At 42.9% G+C, this 23958-nt stretch overlaps 1 protein-coding gene across 1 annotated transcript in view; it reads right to left on the bottom strand.

The window, feature by feature from the left end:
* Positions 1 to 23958, bottom strand: part of tns1a (tensin 1a) — a 51352-nt gene that overhangs the window by 15504 nt on the left and 11890 nt on the right. Inside the window, exons 10-12 of the mRNA XM_078290996.1 lie at positions 6019 to 7728; positions 3156 to 3334; positions 1857 to 2001 (exon numbers count right to left, since the gene is read on the bottom strand). Coding sequence (XP_078147122.1) covers positions 1857 to 2001; positions 3156 to 3334; positions 6019 to 7728 — 2034 coding nt within the window. The remainder of the gene's footprint in view (positions 1 to 1856; positions 2002 to 3155; positions 3335 to 6018; positions 7729 to 23958) is intronic.

Raw genomic sequence — 23958 nt, 5'->3', positions numbered from 1 at the left:
AAATGTTGAGAACTGCTGGAACTGAAAGTCAGCAGCTGTGTGTCTTGTTGACCCCACAACACTGGGATGGTTCAGAAGGATGGATGGATCAGAAAGAGAAAAGAGCCACCCTATGCAAATACCTAGTGGGCCTAGACCAAACAGAAATCGTCACAGACTTATACTTATAGCGTATATATATGGTGAAGACTCCTTTGCCTCCTCAGAAGAGGCAGAAGACAGCGATGGATCAAACCCTCATCCGCGTCCTGCTCCTCCTGAGTGTATCCGGGACGTTTGGCAAGTATGTGTACGTGGAGGAGAGGCTGGACTGGCACCAAGCTCAGATCTACTGTCGACTGCATCACACGGATCTGGCCCCCATCGGTACTAAACGCGACATTGCGCGACTTCGCCGGCTCGTCGAATGGATCGATTACTCGTGGATAGGACTGTACAAATGTACGGACGACATGACATGGAAGTGGTCCGGAGGGGGCAACGTGTCCCGCTTCTTCTGGGCGTACGGGCAGCCCAGTAACAGGCTGCTGGAGGACTACGGCGTGATACGCGGAAACAAGTGGCACGATTCCTACGACCTCTACTTAAACCCTTTCTTCTGCTTCCGGGTGACTGTGGTGAGGGAGAGGAAGACTTGGGAGGAGGCTTTGCAGCACTGCAGGGAGCATCACCGCGATCTGGCCAGCCTGGCGTCGGAGACAGAGACGCTGCTGGTGCGGAAGGAGATGGGCAAAGCTCCGACTGCGAACCGCGTCTGGACCGGTTTGCGTTTCCTGGGCGGGCGCTGGCTGTGGGTGGACGGGGAACCGCTGGTGTACGAGGCCTGGGGGCAGGAGGGGAGGCCTCGCTGTCCTGTAACCGAGCTCCGATGCGGGGCCTTGCAGGAGAGGGGAGCGTTGCAGAGTAACGGTGCGGGACATGTACAGTTCAGTAATGGCACAGTGAAAACAGCGGGGGTTGAGGCTCATGATGCAGGGGTGAGAAGCATGGCGCCTATTGAGGAGAGTAATGAGGAGGATTTTGAGCCGGTGCATGTAGAACCAAAAGTGTGGGTGTGGGAAGCTCGTAACTGTGAGGAGAGACTGCATTTTATTTGCAACTGAGATAGTTTACCTTGGCAAACTCTTTTGAAAGGTTACTAGTTACTGTAGTTACTGTTTTTACTTGGTATTTATCGGTTTATTTATCTGCAGGTACTGGTTTTGCTTGTTTTTTATTGGTTTGTCTCTTTTTTTGTGAAGTGATGTGGTTTTTAACGCATGTTTTACATTTACCTCACCTAGTTTTATCTCACCATTTTGTTTCTGTGTTAAACACTGTACAATTAAACTGGGAATAAACTGCAAAACTAAAATTGTGTATTTATTATTTTGTTTTTGTCATATTTAGTGCGTCTTTCATTATTTGATGTCATTTCAAGTTGTGGCCAGTGAAATTAAAATGAAAGAAATCAAAGAACATACAGTATGTTTTTATTTCTATTTTAAATTTTTTCATAATGCATGTTATGTCTGCCTAGCTTGTAAAAGTGAGTAAAGAGAGTTTCCTTGCTTTAATTTATGGTGCAGGCCAGTAAAAGCGAAAAAAAGAAATAAAGACCTTGCCTCAACTTTCTTGTAATTTGTTATGTACTAAAAACTGAAATATCACCACAAACAAAACGAAAGAGCAATAAATGTGAGACTTCAATGTTATGCATGCTCCCTAACTCACTGTCTTATCCCTCCATTTTCACTACCTAAGTCAAAATTAAAAAGGCATTTTGGAGTGTAATGCAGGTCACAGTACAGTACCAATCCACTGTCAGTGTTCAGAGGTGTGAGAGCGCCCTCTGTCTGCAGGCAGGGTGAACTTACACATGTTGAAGTAAGGGGTCTGTGGCGAGACGGGGAAGGCGGGGGTCTGGGGGTAATTCTCACCACCGCTGCCGAAGGTGGGACTGGCGGCGAGCCCGTCCACCTCATCGTCCTCAAACGCCTCCCGGTAGCTGTGCATGGGACCCTGTGGGAAGAGGGGGAGGGGACAGACACGCCCACAGAGACACACACACACATGCACACAGGGACACACACATGGACATACACACACATGAGGAAAAACATGAGAAAACACACAGGGAAGGGAACAAACAGGAACACAACATTAAATCAAACATCCTACTTGGACATAAATTTGACATAAAAACATGCTCACATAAGAGACAGTTCACATAACCAAAACAAGTTACTCTCACCACTGATCTATTTGAATAATGTACTATTGGAAAATGAGCTTCTTAAAGCTGCACTCGGCAATATTTGTAAAAAATCCACCCATAAAACTCTATCTTAAAGCATTAAGGAGTTATAGCAGCTTTAAAAAAAAAAAAAAAAAAAAGCAGTTTCCCCTCATTAATATGTAAATTTATGCAGCAAGGTGATTCATACCTACTACTGCTATGTACAGTGCTTTATGTTGCAGATGAGTTTTATGACTTTTGCTTATGACTTTTGCTTAAAGGAATAGTTCACCCAAAAATTAAAATTCGGTCATTATCTACTCATTCTCATGCCAGTACAAACTCGGGTGAGTGTTTTTTCTTCATACAACTTACCTGGAGTTCTCCAGGCTCGCTGCTGGAGGAGCTTCTTCCAGTGAATGGGGTGAATTACCAAATTACCAAAGTAAATTAAGTAAGTAGTGAATTACCAAACCTCACGAGGCCACCGTGGCCACGCAAGGTTTATGTGTGCGATAGTGCGCGACCTCCATCTCGTGAGGTTTGGTAATGCGGAAGTACATGCAATGGCGATCGACTCGGATTTTCATGAAATAATGGATCAAATTACGTTTTTTTCGACTCATAGAGCGCTCGTCAGGCGTCAGAAGACTTTGATTATACTACACAAGCTTTATGGAGTAATTTTATGGACATTTATTGATCTTTTTGAAGCAGAACGTGCAGCTCCCCATTCACTCCCCATTCACTGGAAGAAGCTCCTCCAGCAGCGAGCCTGGAGAGCTCCAGGTAAGTTGTATGAAGAAAAAACACCCGAGTTTGCACTGGCATGAGAATGAGTAGATAATGACCGAATTTAAATTTTTGGGTGAACTATTCCTTTAATGCACGTCTGCAATGCACACATCATTTCACGTCATCAAATCAAATGCTGTACCTCTCTGGGTCTTCCTCCTGGGTTGAGGGCCAGGGTGTTGGCGAAGTCCGGTGAGTGCACCGCCGACCTGTTGTGGGCCGAAGCGTCTTCGTGGCTGCTCTGGTACTGGCCCTCGCTGGTGGTCCGACGCCGGCCCGTCTCCTGAGTCACTTCTGGGGTCATTCCCCTGGAGCGCATCCCTGAAACATCCCATAATAACCTTCATGTGGAATTCCCAACTGAGAACTGTATTTGGTGAACTGTAACTATAGATTGTGCTGCAAAATAACTGAAGAACATGTATAAACTAGGAGTTTTTATAAATAGCATTTTCTAAAATCGCCTGCACAACGCCAGGGGGAACTTTTGTTGTTGTCGGAGGAATGTTGTGGGAAGATAGAGAAATTATCAAAAGACCATCAAAAGTGGAAAAGCAGCCTGCACCACAACAGCTAGTCAGGGCATCAAGCCTCAAAAAAGCCTCAAAAAAGGACAAGATAGAAAAAGTTCATTCAATTTGACATCCTGCAACAAGTGCTCAAAGAGTGCAAAAAATGAAAAGTGAAGACAGAGAAAGTTTGAGCAAATGTTTCAGTAGCGCAGCATGTCCAATTGAAAGAACTTTTTTTTTTTTACTATCTCATCTTCTTGAAGTTCTTTTTGAGATGTGTGACGTGTGCAGGCTCTTCCTCCCCTTTTGATGGTGTTTTGAAGTATGCTTTTGAGCTAACGCATCCAATGTAATCATTAGTGCCTTAGTCAAGATAATCAGAGGTAGAGAGAGGGAGAGAGAGAGAGTGAGAGAGCGAGAGAGAGATAAGGTAAGGTGTAAGGAAGCCAGACTGTAGTGAAGGGAATAAAGAAAAAAGCAGTGGGGGAGCAGAAGAAAAGGAGAAAGAGGAATTGGTGGATAGTCGTGAAGAAAGTAAAAGTGAAAAGCTGAGTCAACTGAGATAGTAAGAAGATTGGAGAGATGGTTGAGAAGCAAAGATAAAGTTGAAAGAAAGCAAAACAATGAAACAAAGGTAGAAATTAAAAGCGAGGGACAGTGGACAAACCAGAGAAGGAATAGGAGCGATGGCGGTCAGATTGTTGCGTGGTCATGCTTTCGCTGATGCCCCGAATACGAGCGTTGTACTCTGTTCCCGGGGTTGGGTTCAGGGTGGAAGATGGAGGGCAGGAGGTGGAGGAGGAGGAGGAGGAGGAGGAGGAGGAGAAGGTGGAGGAGGAAGGTGAGAGCGGTGCAGAGGAAGAAGCAATGGTGGGAGGGGTAGTCCATACAGCAGAGTGATGGATAGACAGCAAGGGAAACAGAAACAGAAAACAGAAGAAAAAAACAGAAATGAGTCAAATAAAAGTGAAAAGAAACCTGTCAGATGAGATGACAACCAAATTGAAGCATGACAAAATAAAAGAGCCAACACGTTTTTAGTATAGTTGCAATGTGCAACACATTTTTTGTGCAATATAGGGTTGTGTGAGTTTGAGTTGGCTATATGTAAAGGGCCAATAATATAGGAATTTAAAATCCTTGTGTATCAATAAAGATATTTGATCATGTCTGTTTAGAGAAAACATGGCCAAGCTTTGAATATGTTTGAGGGGCTAGATTTCTAGTCTTCAGTCTTTCCAATCAGGCGGGTTTTCGGCCAGTCAAGGTCCAATGATTTTGTGTATTGAGAGAATTTATTATATGAGAGAATTTATTCTTCTAATTTATTCCAGAAATATTCTAAAACAGACATGGCACATTTGAAAACAAATTCATCAAAATAAACGATATGCTGCTGTCAAATTCAAATACTGTCTGCTTTTGGGTCAGTAAATTATAGAATTATATAATATTTCAAACTACATGAGTACATAGCAAAACAATGTCAACCACTACCCCCCCTCCCCCCCCCCCCAAAAAAAAAAGGAAATGACAAACTTCTTCCACTGGGAGGCGCCTGGGAGCTTGAATTCCACTGGTTTTCATACCAAGGTGGATATGAATGCAGACAATGCATGCCTCCAAAAGCGGGGGGCTATTCTTATTCTCATCCCATCTCCACTCTCACCAACTCTGCCTTATTTTAGTTGCACAGCTAATCGTACAATCATGGGTCATTTCTCTGGCATGACACCCAGTGATGATTTCATAACACAAACGGCTGAAAAGCGTGCTGCTCACATGCTATGTTTGACGTCTGAGATTGAAAATAGACGCTCAAACACTGGATTGATGCTCCTAGTTGAGGTTGAAACTTTGCTGAATAAATTGCTAGAGGCACATAAATCCAGTGTGCAGATAGCTTCTTTGCTTTTTCACTGTCTTGCCTGTTGTATCAAGCACTTTGTCAGTATTTTGGAAGTGCATACACTACCTCCTTGTTGATTAAATTTACCTTAAACATATTAACTATGAGCTGTAGCTGATCTATGTTTTACTGCTGCCCATAAGCTGCAGCATTTCTGACCTAATGCATAATTACCTAGGTGCTATGTTTGACCGTGCATTCAGTGTACAAAATATTAGGAACTTCTTCCTACTGCTGAGGTGCACCCTATTGTGTACAACCCATGTCTCAGTTGCCAAGACGACTAAAATCTCCCATCTCTTCACCTTCATCTCCATCTCCATCCAAGTGTATTTAATCAGTGAAATCAATAATGGATCACAGTTTTCACCTGAATTCGCCTGCTCAGCCTATTTCATGGAACGGACAGGTCACCCTAATGTTTTTGCCCACTCAGTGAATAGTAAATCTGTAGCATATTGACATAGATCAGTCATAGGTCACAAATATAAATGTCCTTGTTGATAGAATACAGTATGACTCATTGGAAATTCACTTTCAGTTGGTCACTCACTCTTGTTCTTTCTGTACAATAACAGCCTTACCAGCGATGCGGTGAGCCACCAGGCCTTCCAGGTTTAGGTTCTCCTCCTCGGCATCTTGCTCTCTGGGCACGGGGGAAGAGGATGTATCCTTGGGCTGGGGGGTAAGTGCGGGGAGAGGGGAAGAGGAGGCACTGTAGCCCGGGTAAGGAGATGAACCCTGCAGGTCCGGGGAGTAACAAACCCCCCCACCTGGGTATGAGTTCAGAGGCTTCAGGGGGGCCTGCTGGCTGATATTAGGGGAGGGATCGGTGGAGTAGTGAGGGGCGGCCTGGCCAGAGGCCGGGCGTGTGTGGAGGTAGGGCTCAGGAGTGTGTGTTGGGGTGGTGCTGGTGGTGTTGTGGGGTTGGTAACCGGCGTTGGGCCTCTGGGGAACATACATTGGGGACTCCATAACGGGGCTCTGGGCGGGCGATGTTGACACTCTCCCAGCCGACCGAAGTGGCTGATTGAAGGCATTAGTGCTGTTGACCGACCCGGAGTTGTGGTAGCCGTGGATGGCAGAGTCCGCTTGGTACGAGGGCCTAGCCAGGGTCTGGGAGAAGGGCACCTGGGACGAATCGTTGTTCTCTCCAGGCGGGGCGCTGTGGGACTTGGACATGTGGGAGTGGATCGGGTCAAGGTCCAGCATGAGCATGTTGAGAGCCTCAATGGACTGCTCAATATCCCGCTGCGAGGCCGTGGTGGGGAAGTGGGGCAGGCTGTGGGTGGACTGGAGAGGAGGACCGAAGGGATCGTCTGGGAGACTGTACTGGTGCCAGGCGTTGAGACCTCTTTGAACCGCATCCCGGCTACTGGTGCTCCTCTCGGGCGCCCTGGGCATCAGTTTAGGGTTGGTCTCGGGGCTGCTGGCTGGCTGGTTCCCGAAGGACTGTGAGCGGTACATCCCTCCTCCGTTCTGGTAGTTGTTGTATCCCCCCTGTGGCGAAGCGGAGTCCACCGTCCGCTCTTGCGTCGCCGTGGGAGTTCGTACGCCGTGCACGGGCATCTCGGTCAGCTTCTCGCCTAGAACGCCTCTCTCAAGGTAGGGCCCGTCGTTCTGCCTGCTGACGGGTGCCTCTGATTGGTAGTAGAGCTCAGCCGGTGTAGCCTGGCCCTCGAGGGAAGAGAGCGTACCCAAGCTGTCCACACTGTTTCCCTCTTGGCTATTGGGCAGCTCGTCGTCGAGAATATCTGTCTCGCGCTCCTCCGTCGAGGGGGCCGCGATGAGCCGGGTGTGGCCCCCGTTGACGTGCACCTGTGCCGGGACCAGGTGGCGGACACCTCCTCCTGGGCTGGTGGATGTGGCCAGGTAGGCTTGCCGCTGGTGACTAGGCGCCTCAAGGCCACTCAGAAGCTGGTCGAGCTCCCTCTTCTCCTGGGGGCTGAGTGGCGGGTGGCCCGCTGTCGGGTTGCTGTGGTTCACGGCGCCCTGCAGGGACTGGCTGTGCTCATCGGTGCGGTCGGTCTTGATGGATGCGGTCGAGTTCCCCGAGTCGCTGCTCACCGACAGGGTGTGGTCGACGGCAGGGAGGGGGGCGTGGCCTGTGACAGGAAGGGTCTGGTCAGAGGTTTGGAGGGGGTGGTTAGGGTGCTGCAACGGGTGCTCAGCGTTGGTCAAGGGGTTTTCGTGGACTGGGAGGCCGTTGATGGTGACCACTCCCTCCAGGGAGTCTTTCTTGCGGACCCGGGCATACAGACTTCCGTCAAGTGGACCTTGGGTGTGAACAACATCTGAAAGAGAGAGAGTAAAGAAACATGTAAAGACATTTACCAAAACCACTTCTGTGTTTTCATGCAGGTGCAAGCATAGATAGAACTGCAACATGGAAAAAAGAAAGGGACAGACATTAAATCATACACAATGCCAACACAAAGCTGTGATATTATATTACTTTTTGGTCCTACATAGAAAAGAAGCACTGTTTTTGTGTGTCCTGTACTTCAGTATGCATTCTATTCTATTCTATTCTATTACGTCCTACATAAAATGCATGCACTGTATATTCAATGCAGACATCATCATCACATTCAAAAAAGTTTGTCATATATATTGAGTAAAACTTGATATGCTTTTGTCTAATTTAAACCGTCCTATATTAAATCACATACAACGAGAAGTGGTTTCATTAGATTCATTGGCTCAAACCATCAAGTCTTACTCATGCACAGGACCAAACCACTCACACCACAAACATAGTGACCCGCCCCCTCTCTCTTCTGACCCCATGGTTCACCATGTAGCCCAGTCACCAGCAACACAGCCCCCCCGGCTCTATTAATAGCCTATTTGCAGGGCTGCGAGCCCCTGTCACGTTGCGTCAGTGCAGGCCCACATGGCCTGACGTGAATCAGGGCGGGTCCTGACCAACACACTGAAACAGCTGGTCTTTCTGAGCCAAAGGAAAGAGCAGTGCCAGTTTGCCAACCCAGAACTGGTCTGGGATGGGACGGCTTGTCTTCCTCATGTTGATTGCTGGTTGCTGACTCATGGTGGCCATGCCACACTGATTGCGTACATGTACCACAAAGTTTTCAGTTAACTTAAAAAAGTTATCTTATCCATTGAATGAGCATTTATGAGTAACTTCAGTAATATGTGTATGGCATGGGCACATATTTATAGTTTATTTTCTGGTGTGTTTAGTTTCTTGAAAATATCAGTGTTTACTAATCTGTTCTGAAACAAATTCCATTGGCCTGGCTATGGGTCAGAAAAAGGAACGTATCTTAAGCTATGACAACTTCCAAAATAGTCTGTAAACCTCCAGAAAAACACTTGATGCCATGCAGTTAACTCTTGAGAAGGCCTTGTATTGAAATCCAGAGTGAGGATCCAACATTTTGAGCTGAGATAACAGTTATGGCAAAAGCAGATAAAAAAAAAAATGGACATGGGGGAAAACTCAAAATAGTTTAAAAGAATCACGTCTGTTTATAATCTTGTAAGTGCGTAGAAACTGTTCTCTGACAGTTCTTGGAGACACATAGCTCAGCAGAGTCCATTTCATCACACTTGATTTAAGACCAGAATTTCCAATAATAAACACCTCTGTTCCGACCGCAGATGGGCTGCTATTTCATGGCCACATCAATTGATTTCCTACTCTAGTAAGTACTAAAACAGAAATGTATTACAAACAAAACAAAAACAACCCCCCTTCCCCCCCTGAAAAAAAGTTATGAGGTAAATTAATTTATTTGCAATTACATTTAATTGAATAAAAACAGTTTGAACCTGGGGTTCAGCACAGTGTTGCACCACCAGTATTATTTGTTCTTATGCTTTTACTGTGATTGCATGCCTGCAAACCTATGTGCATGTGTGTGTATGAGTGTGTGTGCATGCACACATACTGTACACACCTATATTCTGCTTTTGAATGTATTTTTGAATGTATTCAAAAGCCCTGGATGAGACCTTTTATATATATTCTTTATGGAGGCAGTGCACAAAAATAGTGGAGTGAAGGGTAAAGATAGGAATGATAAAATGACCCCTCAATGGGCTGTGATTGATATGAGCCAAGTGAGAAAAACTGACTTTTAAGTTAAAGAATCATCACAATTACCAAAAAAGAAAGCAATAACAAAACTCTCTATGCACACACTAGCGACAGGTAATTCATACAAACCGATGGGAGATACAATATATTCTGCAATGTTAGGCTGGAGACACTTTTTCAACTCTGTAATACACTATACACGCTTTCATGAAACACAACAATCACACGTGCAGCTCATTCGGTGGCAATGTTTATGCACACATGAAGAAAGCAATAGGACAATATCGGTTTCCCATATCGAGTGTACATTCGGAAAGTGATACATGACATATTCATGATCGCCGCCGGCTCATATGTGGGATGTTCCAAATTCAGCGACCCCTCGGGACAGATGGTGGATCACTCCAACCACAGCTATTTCAGAGCCCATGTCAACAACAACTCAGTCGCAGCAGCAACGAGAAAGAGAGAGAGGCTAGGCGATGAAGCTGTAAACACAATTTGTCCCTGTGGTTGTATTTAATGATGACACAGGGATTAACAATATTAAGTTTAGTGTTGCCTCTAATGTGGAATTGGGTTTAATCTGCGGAGCCCATGTGTGAAATGAAAGGGCTTTCCAAGTGCTATCCATAATTCAGCAATCAATATTTCAAAATTATAAATGACTCCATCCTCAAAATGTTGATATTTTCTAGGCAAAGGTCTTGAAAAGTAAAAATTTAAATGTGTTTTCCATTATGATTTACTTTCATGCAAGCAATCGTTTTGCCAGAGCAGGAGTCACTTGTTCCAAATTCTGGATATCTGATTTTTAAATGATCCTCTTCAAATGTATAATGTAAGGTGGACTGAACTAGGGTGTTTCAGATAAATCCCTAAAATACTCCAAATAATCTCTATAATGATATTTCTTCGTCATCCATCACAAGCTCAAAGAAAACATCCTCCTTACCTGTAGATCAACCTTCTGATTTTTCACTTCACTCTTCCCCAAAAAGAGAGATAAAAACCACTATATTCCCTCTTTTTCCGCCAGTTTGAAATCAAAGAGACATCAAAAGGTCAGACAAAAAGCCTTAGAGGTGTCCACATTTCAATCCATGCATCAAGAGTCCTCCACTGGGCAAGTCAGTGACTCTGAAGTGAAGTTTCTGCTGCGGGGCTTTCTCTCCTCTCTCCTTTTCCTTCTCCCTCCCGATTCATGTCCTCCCATCACCCAACATGTGCTGGGCTGGAGCGAGGTGGGGCCGTACCACTGTAGCCGCTGAAGGGGTGAGCTGGCACACTGGAATCTCTGGCTGTTCCCGGCAGCGAGCGGGGCGGGGGGAGGGGGGGGGGACACACACACACGCCACTATACCGCCCCGCTGCCTGGGGAACGACGTCGCTTCAAATAAACTACAACTCCCACGCCGTCTGTCTGCCTGCCCCAGAGCGCAGCACCCCTGCCTGGCGGTGACATCATAAGGGGATCCCCTAGCTCGGTGTCACCCTCTCTCCCACCCTCCCACCCCCCCCCCCCCACCCTGGGTATCTGCAGCTTTCAGAAAGCCAAGTTTATAAGACTTTTTAAGATCTTTTTAAAGCTACCTGGAAATGAATATGAAACCAATTCAAAACACAAAATAAAGTAATAGCTGGGAAAAAAAAGCCTGTTTGTGATTGAACATGGCTTATGAAAGTTTACCTGAAGTCCTGAAGACCTGAGTAAAGCAGACACAATGAATATTGTACTAACCCTGTTCTGTATTCATCTAAATGTGGACATGCAACACAAATAAACCTGTCACTGCATGTTGAAGAAAAATAAGACCTCTATCAACTGTATTCAAGATATTTTAATGCTTTTTAAGGTCTTAAATTTAGATTTATTTCAACACTTTTCCAGACTTTTTAAGGACCGATGCATAGCCTTTCTACCAGCTGAGATATCTCTCTCTCTCTTTCTCTCTCCCTCTCTCTCTCTCTCTCTCTCTCTCTCTCTCTCTCTCACACACACACACACACACACACACACATGCTGACCTTTAACAGAATAAGAAAAGCCCTTGTTCTTGTTCATAAAAGATGATCTTTCGGCGTTCCATGGCAAAAACGACTCAACTTTGTCAGGGTGACACTGTTTCCAGCTGCTGGTTAACCCCACAGCAGGGTCAAATCTGGTAAGCTCAAACTGTGAGCTGACAAGTCATGACTCATAAAGGAAAGTGAGGGACAGACATACTAAAAATGTAAAGGCAGTGAAACACAGAGCAATGGGTTCAGGCAACTCTGACGGTTAACAGTGCCTAAGAGGTTCACTCAATATTGCTATTATAATCGTGTTGCCAGGAAACATTTGAATATTTTAATGTATTTTTGATCTTATGTGTCACTTTGTTGCCCAAAGTGCTGGGAACATTGCCTAAAAAATATACATAGAAGATGACACACAACCACCAACTTTAACCAAGCTTGAATCTAGAAGCTATATATTCCTAAAGGCTTAGCGAAGGTAATGAACTGGAAACAGCTGAAAGTTGGTAAGACTCACACACTATTAGCTGCCTTTTCACCATTTATTGTGACAAAAACTCACGGGAAACATGCATCTTTGTCAGGTAAACATGAACTCCACCTCCTCATACACAGATACACAGGTATGTGACCATTTGAATATCGGTGTTTCATTCCAAAATGAGATATCCAACCTTTGAAAAATCACCTTCTCATAGAAAATAATGCTTCAAAAATAAATAAACTACTGAATACTACTGATGTTATTTGCCAACCTAAGACCTTTGCTTACAAATTGAGGATGAGGAAATCCATGTAAAACTGAGGATTTTTAGAATTTTTTTCTTTTGAAACACTGTATAACATTTTGGAAATAAAGCATTCAAATTGACCTATATACTGTAGATAAAAGTGATTTGCAAATTCATAGATGTATACATACAATAAACATCCATCTGTTGTGTTCTGCACAAAAAAAAGAGTGGTGCAAAGATACATCTTAAGTTAATTACAAATATAAGCTGCTTAGCAAAAGAGATATCGGTTCAACAGAACAGCCACACTTCCATGTTAACGCAAAACCAATTAGTTAATTTAAGTTTATTTTAAAAGGCTCCACAGCAGCAAGTGATAAAATAAAATAAAGCACGGCTGATTCAATGTAGATTCAGTGTAGTTTCTAGTTTGAAAATCCAGCACAGCTCTCTTTTTCCACATCGCCCCCTCTCCTCTTTGGTGTTTTTGACTTTTTGCTCAATCCCAAAGTATCTTAAAACGCTGATACTGAGCGGAGCCTCTGTAAAACACATGGCAGTGGGATCAACCGGACTCAGACAGAAAGTCAAAGGAACGACTGACTCGCAGACCCGGTGTGAACGTCTCCGGAGTGAGTCTCACCTCCTTAAACACCTTCCTCTCTATTTTCTCTCGCCCGCCAACAGGGGAGCAGAGGCCCAGGAGTTTGACATAATTCTCCGGACTTAGAAAGGAAGTAAAGTGCTAAACAACGCCGGGCATGACAGGAACTTACTAAACGAGCGTCACAAGGTCCCGACCTTCACATTTGCCTCACACGCATGGCATGTGCATAAGCTTGGCCGTTGGGACAAACACACACACACACACACTTGTATACAGGGCAGTGAGTGCGCACACACACACACAGACAGGCACACACACATAGGATGGCACGGGTGGCCTAGTGGTTACAGAATCCGCCCTTCAACCGGACAACCCAGGTTCAAGCGGCATGTCGGCAAACATCCGGCCTGCCTGACTATTAAAATAAAAAAAAATCAAGGTGTCAAAAGGGGATAATTTCATTCTTTTTCACAATTTCACTTACACTGCTGCTTTAGTTTGAGAGCCACCTGATTTACACCATAAAAATAAATACAGTGCAAGAGTAATCTTGCACTCTTTAAATGGAAAGATGATCTCCATAGTTTAATGCTGGTTAATATTTAGTGTCAAGTCACATTTATTTATATAGCCCTTCTTCACAAGCACGTCTCAAAGAGCTTTACATACTACAGTATATCATATACATGTCATATAGCATACTACATCAAACACACACACACACACACACACACACACACACACACACTCATATTCATGCCTATGGGCAATTTAAAGTCTCTAAAGTCTCTAATTCCCATGACCTGCATGTCTTTGGATTAAGTAAGAACTGAGTAAGAACAACTCAATATGACATCTATAGTTTCAAGGCTTATTTAGGTGAAGATTCATTGCCATTCAAGATGCTATTTTGAGATATTGCTCTATAGCCTCCATTTGGATTTTGGATTTGAAATATACACACAGTGACCCAGGTATCATCCATTCAAAACATATCTAGTAGTCTGGAGCACAGGCTACTGTACAGTAGAGCTTCTGAATAGCATAGCTTAAAATAGTGGGCAAAAAAATACAGTTACCATGACTCTGGCTAGCACAAATACCCAGCTAGCCATCTGAATAGAATAAATAGCTTGCTTCTGGCGTCAATAAATAGCTACAGCAAGCCTCAAATTAGATTGGCCGGTTGAGTCACCAAGGCCTGCCTAACACAAATTGCTAACAATTTGTTTCCTACTGTGGTAAACTACTGTAACATGCCATTCCCTCAGGCCCTTCAAAGTGAAAAGCCATGCTGGCCGATGCTCATTTAGATTGTCTAACGTGATCTTATTTTAAATAAAATTAATCATAATAATTTAATCGGTCCTGCTTGGACTACCAGTTGAATGACAACATCAGGACAATTATAGATGGTGTTATGTACAGTGAGTTTCCAATCAAGTCAGAAGAACATGCCAAATTTGTGGACTTTCAAATACTTTCCCATGATCATTTAATATCTGATGGCAGACTCCATCCTCTCCATCCTCCTACTTCAAGCCGTTCAAACCAAATGTGAAGAATGATTTGCAAAAACTATTACCCAGGCATGTAATATAAATACCAAAAAATCATTCCTATCATCAATCACTCCTTTGCAGTTCATTGAGGATCCTTTGAAAGATGTAGTTTGGAGTGCAGACATACAGTACAGCTTCATCGTCATGGTGACAAGGCCTTTACCTAAATCTGTCATAAAGGACAGATTTAGACAGCTGGATCACCACTTTATTGTTTTAACAGCTATATTGTTTTCATCAATAACGATCCACAATGAAGATAGATAGATAGATAGATAGATAGATAGATAGATAGGTAGATGATAGATAGATAGATAGATAGATAGATAGATAGGTAGATGATAGATAGATAGATAGGTAGATGATAGATAGATAGATAGGTAGATGATAGATAGATAGATAGGTAGATGATAGATAGATAGATAGATAGATAGATAGATAGATAGATAGATAGGTAGATGATAGATAGATAGATAGGTAGATGATAGATAGATAGATAGATAGATAGATAGATAGATAGATAGATAGATAGATAGATAGGTAGATGATAGATAGATAGACACAACAAACACACTCGCACACACACAGACCCACACCTGTCCATTCTCTATATTCTCTTGTGTGACAGGTGCTTTCCAATCTCTTGTGAAAGTGCCAGAGGCATTGCTCATACAGTGCCACGTACACACACACACACACACACACACACACACACACACACACACACACACAGCACCTGCCTCTTGGCTGTATTCTCTTATGTGTTTGGAGTGCGTCTCATTGCCACATCGCAGCCTTGGAAGCCATTAAAAAGCCATTTAAACACGCTGGCGAAGAACACCTGTGGCCAACGGTTTATTATAAATAGACAATGTGCTACAGCCTCTGTTAGTGCTGGATCAAATGTACTAGATGGGATGTGGTTCACATTACCCAATTAGTACACACACTTCTTCTCAAGCAAGACACTTTTGAGTTGAACAAATAGAGTGAATCTTTGGGACTCAACATGTCTCATCTACTTCAGTTAGGGATTTCCTTCGCTTGCCAGAATGACGCTTGACACCCCAGGGAGAACGGGGGTCTCTGTGTTGTGTATGTGTAGGTGGAGAGAGCGACAGTGAAGTAAGTTTTTCCAGTCGAGAAAATGTCAAGAGTGGAGAGAGAACAATGATGTGGTGTGTCGTGTGTCCAGTTGCTCAAATTACAAATAATTACAAAAAAAAGCCATCAAAGAGAGTGTTGTATTTCACACACTACTGGACGCAAGCTGTGGCTGCATTGCATTCTGGTCTATTGAGGCTGCTGTCAGTGGTCTCTCTGCCTCTTCTACGATGGATTTCTCCCTGTGTGATTGTTGATCTTTGATTCTGAGGGACTGACACCAAAACCTGACGTTTACCGTTGATGTTTTAGATTGCTGAAACATTTTCTGCTGTCAAACTCCATTGTAACTGCTGGAAATATCTCGACATGACGTCATATCATCGAGATTTGTCCAGAAAGAAGAAAAATACACCATCAAACAGCAAAATAGACCCAGAGCTTGGTACATGGCAAACAGTTCTAACAGTGTTTTTAAGGTGGATTTTTCCTTTAAAGTCTCCTTTGGTCAGCTCTAAAAGTTTCCATTGGTGGTGGAAACTTGACTTGAGACTCTTACAGGCGACACTTTGACCTTATAAACGACAGAACCCTTCTTAACAAAACACACATACGTAAATACAGACACACACTATGCATTTACATACATGATTAAACGGACACATGTGGTGCGACCATCACCCACTTGGGCAAGAGGTCTGCAATGACAAGTTTTACAGGATATGGTGTATGATTTCATGTACATCTACCATACCCCGAGCCAATGCATACATACATACACACACACACACACACACACACACACACACCTCTAAGAGCTATTTAAAGTGGGATAGCTGACCTGTGCTAGGAGGGTCTCTTTGCAGGGGGGGTAGGTCTAAAGGTTAAGAGGAAACCGTGTGTGTGTGTGTGTGTTGGGGGTGGGCAGTAAAACTGGGAGTGTGGGCAAAGTGAAGCACGCCACTTGAGGGAGGACCAGGAGCGAATGAAAAGAACCATTTGTTCTCCAAAGCTAGTTAAAGTCAAACACAAACAATGATAAACTTGAACTTAAAGGAGCAGGCTAGAAGTTGTGCACTGGAAAAAATGTCTATTGAAAAAAAAAAAGTCAGCCGTGAAATCTTATTTTGCTTAAAATTAGTGAAAAATTCTGCTAATGGAGAAAAATATTTCCACTTGTGTCCAATGCAAACTCATTTGTTTCAGGAATCTTCCAGAAACAAGCGTCAGTATCTTGAAACAAGGCAGAATGAGGCAGAAAATGATATTTGGTTGAAGAAAATCCTTGAAACAAGCAGATTTGTATTGGCAACAACATGGGCACCTAAATTTGTGTAAAGGGGGGGCCAAATCTAAACAGGGGAAATACGCCATTTCCTGCAATTTTACATATATTTTTCTGCATTTTGTTTGTATACTGTGATGCTTGATTCTCAATACTACATTAAAGAACCAAATTAATTTAAAGAGATGCTATAAACACAGGAGAGCTGTCTGCAAAGGCTTCATTTATTTTTTTGGAAACTAACATATTCCATAGGCTATACTGCACAAAATGACAAATAAGCCAGTTACATGAAAACATTATTAATTCATTTTGAATATCATAGTTCTTTTATATTCTCTAACACTATCCTTTTGCTTTGGCATCCTACCTGCTGTGCTGACACTGCTAACAGTAGGCTATCATCTTCAGTAATCTGTTGAAATCATTTCACTTTTAGCTTTGCTAGATAGTTTGCCAAATGTTAAACAGTTTCAGAGAGAAAGACAGAGACCTTCGGCACACAGAACACGACATGGAACGTTAGCCAACCTAAACTTAGCTTCTTTTTTTTTTTTTTTTTACTTTTCTTTGCCCAAAAATTGTGCAATGTTAGCTGTTGTTTCATGGTTCAAACAATTATGCTGCTGTCACTCCATTCATGATCGCATCGTCCCATTTTTTGACCTATTTTTAGCGCAGGTTGGACTTTTCCACTTGGGTTGGAAAGGGGGTGCAGCAATCCAAATACTACTACCGGTATGTAAATGCAGACAGAGCAGATATTTTACTTAGTCTTTAATTAAATATTAGATTGAAAAGATTGAGAGATTGAAGATTAAATATTAGATTTTTACAAAATGTTGACTTTTAAAAGGGGTGAAAAGTGGAGGGGCAAAAACACAATTTTGCCCCTCCTAATTTCCAAGTGGAGGGGCATCTGCCTAACTTGCCTAATGGTGTAGGCTCCAGTGGGCAACAAGATAGATGATCTGACGCCATTTGCAGATTTTTTTCAGTTGTTTATTAAAAGAAAAATAAGGTCTAGATTGTGATATGTTAAGATAGGCTTGTAAGATAGATATTTTTGCTGTGTACTTTTTAGAGGCAGTAGGTCACCACTGCTGGTGAAATTCCCAGCTAAACTGTTAAAGTCCCGGTCTTACATTCTTAAGCCGGTTGTTGTTTGAGTGCCACTCTGACTTGTTGAGCAAAAAAATATCCATAGTGCTTCATTTCCTTGAAACAAGTGGAAAAAGCTGCCAGTGTGGAGAGATAACTCCACTTGTTTCCAATGCAAATAAACTAGTTTCAAGAGTTTTGTTGAATCGAGTGATATTATCTTGATACGACAGGAGTGATCTGCCTCATTTCAACACATTGTCACTTGCTTCAAGAAAACTTTCAAAACAAGTGAAACTGCTTTGGAAACAAGTGGAATTATCTGACCCCACAGGCAGAACTTCCCAAGGAAAAACAAGGTCTGAAGACTCGGCACTAGACCAAACGACTTGTTAGGATGGATATTTCTGCAGTGTGGCCATGTCTATCACAGTAGCTTTGTCCTGCTGTGGCTTTGTGTTTGAAGAAGTAAACAGTTGGCTCGTTTTGACTCATCCTTTCATCAAGTGACAGGAAACCTTTGAGTCAGTCGGTCGCTTTCCACACGCACATCTATACACACACACACACAGCGGCAGGCGTCTCCACGCACACACACACACACACACGCGCGCATACACACGCACGGTGATGTCATCGAGCCATAGGGTATCTCTCAGCAGGATCTGACACTCACCTTCACAGCTTTCATATCGCCGTGACGACGGCTAGTCTGCATGCCAGCAGTGGGTGGCTGGCCTGACTGACGACTGACTGACTTGTCTGTCGGTGTGTGTCTGTGTCTGTGTGTGTGTGTGTGTGTGTGTGTGAGTGCCAGAGAGAGAGAGAGAGAGAGACACTGCAAAAAATATCCATCTTAACAAGCTATTTAATCCAGCACTAAGTCTTCTTTTCTTTTTTTTTTTTTCTTTTTTTTTCTTTTTTCAAATCTTGTTTTCCTTAAGTGAAATAATCTGCCAATAGGCTAAAATAATTTCACTTGTTTCACGTGCAAATCAATTTCTTTCTCTGTGAATTTTTAATGAGTGAAGGAATTCATTTTTCAAGTTTTTCTCAATTAGTTTTTTTTAAGTTTTTCACTTGTCTTACAAAAAAAATGAAAGTTTAAGGCTGCAAATGACTTGTTAAGGTGTAATTATTTTTTTTTTTACAATGCAGAGAGAGAGAGACAGGTAGATGGGGAGGGAGAGATAGTTTGGCAGATTTATACTGTAGAGAGAAAGAGAGAGAGAGAGAGAGCTAGAGAGAGAGAGACAGAGAGAGAGAGCTAGAGAGAGAGAGAGACAGAGAGAGAGCTAGAGAGAGAGACAGAGAGAGAGAGCTAGAGAGAGACACAGAGAGAGAGCTAGAGAGAGAGACAGAGAGAGAGAGCTAGAGAGAGAGAGCTAGAGAGACAGAGAGAGAGAGAGAGACAGAGAGAGAGAGAGCTAGAGAGAGAGAGAGAGAGAGAGAGAGAGAGAGGCATTAGAGATGATGTGACAGTCCATCAGTGAAAGAGGTGTTGTGGCTGGTATATCAGTGACTGGCACAAGGAAAACTGTGGCGGTTATATTTGCCTGTCTGCCTTTCAGTCCATCTATCACTCAGTGTCCAGCTGTCACAGCTGAGCTAACGTGACGTGACTGTATCAGTATCTGTCCCGAAGATTGCTTTCAGGGTGATGTCATCCATCCGCCTGTCTGTCTGTCTGTCTGTCTGTCTGTCTGTCTGTCATATGAGTGACTGTCATAAAAAGTTATCCGTCTGACTGTCTGACTGACTGTCAGCCTCCGATTCACGCCGCTCCCTTCCTCTCTTTCAGTAAGAGAAAACGTCACGTCAAACTGCAGCAGATTGGACTTTTAGCTCTCCAAACATTTCCTCCAGGCAGAGCTGCTCTGGAGGGAGAAATAACCTCATTGGTTGATTAAACCTCAGTGGCTGGAGCCAAAATTTCTCTGGCTAAGTAACGTTAGACTGAAGCCCAGTAAAAAAGACGAGAGGTAAGAGAGGAGGTAGCCAATATAAAACCTGGCACTTGTGCTAATAGCTGAAAAATGCAATCTAGCCATATAGCTATCTAGTTTAGCTAGTTAGCTTAGCTGACATTCCAAGTTCAAACTAGCCATACTAGCCTACAGCTAGCTAGGCAAGCTAGTTAGCTAGCTGCTGACCTTTCAACATCATGAATGCCATATTCATGAATGAATGGAAGAAGTCAATGCCATTTATATTTTGATGTAGATTTTGACCAGAGTTTCTTCCTTTCTCTTCAAGTTTGCCAGTTAGCTAACATGCGCTCCGCAAAACTGTTTCGAAATGTCTGCATAACTTAAACTCCAATCTGCCAAACTGCATGCCAAAATGCAATTTAATCTTTCAAACTTGGTTAGCCAGATATTCCTGTGTTTTCGGCACACCAAAACACACTCTGCCCACTCCCACCTTTAAAAGTTTCTAATTACTGAAATAAGTGCTGCCCGGCTGAGTGGATGGATGCCGAAATGAGGAGTGGACCCCCCTAAAAATTATGAGATCTTAAACCTCGGCCAGTCAGTGTCGGACACCTCCTACATGATGGAGTTTCCTCCTGTTTTTACTCTTCTGGGGTGGCAATCTATAAAACCTGCAATGAAACCTGCCTCACTCTGCCTTAAAGAACTTGTGCCAACCACCTCAGAGAACTTAATTAGTCTGGGATCCAATGGAGTTTTATTGTCCCATATTCTAAATGCTGTTTCAGAGGCTTTTCCACCCTGCCAAGAATACAATTATAGGGGGAACACTGAATACCTGTCGTTTTTGGCATTAGAATTGTCAAATTTAAAGATATTGAATATTGGCGCAGCATATTGGATAACAGATAAATCTTAGGTCAATTTTTAGGAGGTTTGCATCTTTGCATATGAACAAGGACAACATTAAACCGCCTGCCAGTGTAACGTGATGTTCCCTCCTGCTTGTCTGTCTGTCTGTCTGTCTGCTGCCTGGCTGCTTGGTTTTCTGTGCATCTGTCCATCCATCTGTCTTTCCCTCATGAGGATCAGTAGCTGTCATAAAAATGCATCTGCCTGCCTGTCTACCTACATGTCCGTCTGTCACTTCTGTCTCTTTGCGTGCTTAGAGGCGCCATGTGTAACTCGGGGAGAATCAGTTACTCTCACTTCAGTACTGTACTTCCTTACTGTACAAAAGAGGTAAGAGGTCTTAAACTAAAGCATTTCAATTTCAATGATTCTTCCATTTATTTCCCACTACATTTTAATATAAACACATTTTTTTAGATAAATGAGAGAAACAATAATAACATTCACATAGAGAAAGGGTGAAAGGGCAAAGACGGAAAAACAGAGCAAGAGAAAGAATGGGAGACAGAAAGAGAGAGAGGACAGCGAGGCAGACAGAGAAAGACAGACAGACAGACAGTAGGAGAAAGCAGGCATTAAGAGATGAGGATGGGGCTCAGCAGGGTTTCCACGGCTGGGATTTGAACCTGCTGCTACAGCTCACTGTGCTGTCAGCAAGACGTCTAACTAGAGGCATCAGGCGCTCATGGAGGCTGGTTCACACAACACACACACAGAGTCCTTTGAAAACACCTGACCGCTCTCCATTTCTGCTCATTTTCTTTGGTTAGATGACCATGAAGGACTTGAGATCTCCGCTTCCGAAATAAGTGGAATTGATAGGGCATACTTAATCGGTTAATCTCCCTTCGTAAAAATAACATGTACACTACCAGTCAAATGTTTGGACACACCTGATTGAATGTTTTCCATTCTCTTAAAGCCATTTTGATCTAAAGGCTTCTGCTTAAATGCTTGAAATTTGTTTCTTAGACAAATATAAATAGTGAAGTTGATCCTATGTATGAATTTCTTTCCAAAGCCTTTAAAGAATCTAAAATAGAAGATAGTTTTGATTTAACACTTTTTTGGTCACTGCATAATTCCCTTTCTGTTATTTCATAGTTTTGATGTCTTTACTATTATTCTAAAATGTGGAAAATAGTAAAAATAAAGAAAAATGCGTGTGTCCAAACTTCTGACTGGTAGTCTGTATGATAGCTTGGTTGGCTGCATGAGGAACATGTTTGTTATACGCATATTGCAAAGTTATGTATGGATGTGTCTTGTAAACCCATGTGGGCTGGGCACCGAGAATACATGACACTGAAATAAAATCAATCAATCAACCAATAAAATAGCTAGCTAACAAAGATTTCCAAAATGTTCTAAATCCATTCTCGAACAAATCCTTTCCCTAAGTTCAATATCTCTAGAAAACAGATGATCCTATCTGTAAAAGAGTTATTTCGCCAGTCTATGACCTAAAAAGTACCATAATTTGTTTTAAATTTGTGCTATCAGTCATTTTGTAAGAGAAGGTGCCACTTTTTCCGAGCGCTGCCTATCACATTTTGTAACAAAACTCGTCAAATACTAATTCCACTGCAGCAAGGCCATGCCCGCTGTCACCCACTGCACAAAAAGTAAGAAGAGCACTTTATAAACCAAACCCTGCGCTCTCTGTATTCCTATCCAAGCTCTGCAGCTCACATGAAGTTACCAACCAAGGTCCTTAATAGTTTTGGTACACCCTAATTGCAGCCCGCTCATAAAATGTTCCACACACAGACTGCTCGCTCCATGATTCATTTTATACCATATAGATGCCAAACACACAGGAAACAACAATGTTGACATGGAAACATAATAAACAGGCAAATAGACTCATGTCTGCGGACCAAATGGACAGAAACTTGTATTCTTGTCATTTTGTCTTTGCCAACAATGACAATAAGGAATGTGGCATTTTAAAGGGAAAAAATCCATATAAGGAACCATTTGATCTGCACAAAACCACACAAGCAGCAACGTCTGAAAAGGTTTGACGATGTTTGAATTTGAAAAAGTCCTGCAGCCACATTCACACAGCCAGCTACACATGATCATATCGAGTCTACAGGGTTTTCTCATTTCTAAAGAAAGTTGCTGGTTGTAATCTGAAGGTCTTACCATTCACCAGCTCTCCTTCCCTCCTCCATTTGGCTTCATTTTGCCCTCTCTTTCTCTACTTCTCTCTATCGTTCCCTCACTCAAACTCCAGCGACAACCAGCTACCAAAAAGGGATTCACTCTTGACTTTTGGCAAAAAAGAGAAAAAAGTTTTGCAAAAGTTTGGTCTTTTTTCCCCCTCTCCCTCTTTCTCACTCTGTCTTTCTCTCTGTCTCTGTCTCTGTCTCTCTCTCTGTCTCTATCCAGCTATTCCAGACATGTTTCAGCGCTCTGCCCCAGCCAAATATGGGATGAGGGCAGTAAACAAGGAAGACAGCCTGAGCTGTCACTGGGCCTGCTGCTCTGCACACCACACACACACGCACACACACACACACACACTTGACTCATTCTCATCCATTTGATTTGCTGTGGCAAGACACTGTAGGCGGAGAATATATGAGAGAATAATTTCGATAACTCATTATAGTCTTTGCTGCTTTCACTAACACAACATTTAATTCAGAAATGTTCGTTCTGGGCCTTTCAATATTACACATTCAGTAATGTAATATTCAACATATTCATCAGACTATTGTACTTTCTGTACCACACTGCTGTTGCCGGAAAATGTCACAAGTCTAAATTTTCTTCTTCCTTCTTGTCCTCCTCTTGTCCCCTCTCCCCCTCCCTGCCGTTGTTCCATTGTGTTTGTTTTCTATTTTGCCTGACTGAAGAGGATGAACACATTGGAAGTGATTTTTCCATCGGCCTTTCACACCATCTGCCATTGTAAGAGAAATCTGAAAGCTTCAGCTTCGCTTGCACTGGAAGAACAGCGCCCAAAAATCAGATGCGTTGGCACACAATGTAAAATGCAGTGTAGAGGCCGGTAGAGGCTGCCAATCTTCTCTGCAATGGTCTCATTTGTTTACGGTAATTATGCTAATGTATCAAATGTGGTAATGATTCATTAATGTTAAAATGAGCTCTTTAAACGTAGCATCTTTTAAAGAACTCTTGGTCGTCAATCTGAAAATAAAGTTGTTCTTAAAAATGTCTTTGACTTT

The sequence above is a fragment of the Centroberyx gerrardi genome, chromosome 21 (assembly GCF_048128805.1).
Source record: "Centroberyx gerrardi isolate f3 chromosome 21, fCenGer3.hap1.cur.20231027, whole genome shotgun sequence".
In the NCBI taxonomy this organism is placed as follows: Eukaryota; Metazoa; Chordata; class Actinopteri; order Beryciformes; family Berycidae; genus Centroberyx; species Centroberyx gerrardi.
The sequence above is the reverse complement of the archived record's forward strand: the minus strand, read 5'-3'. Positions and strand labels throughout refer to the sequence as shown.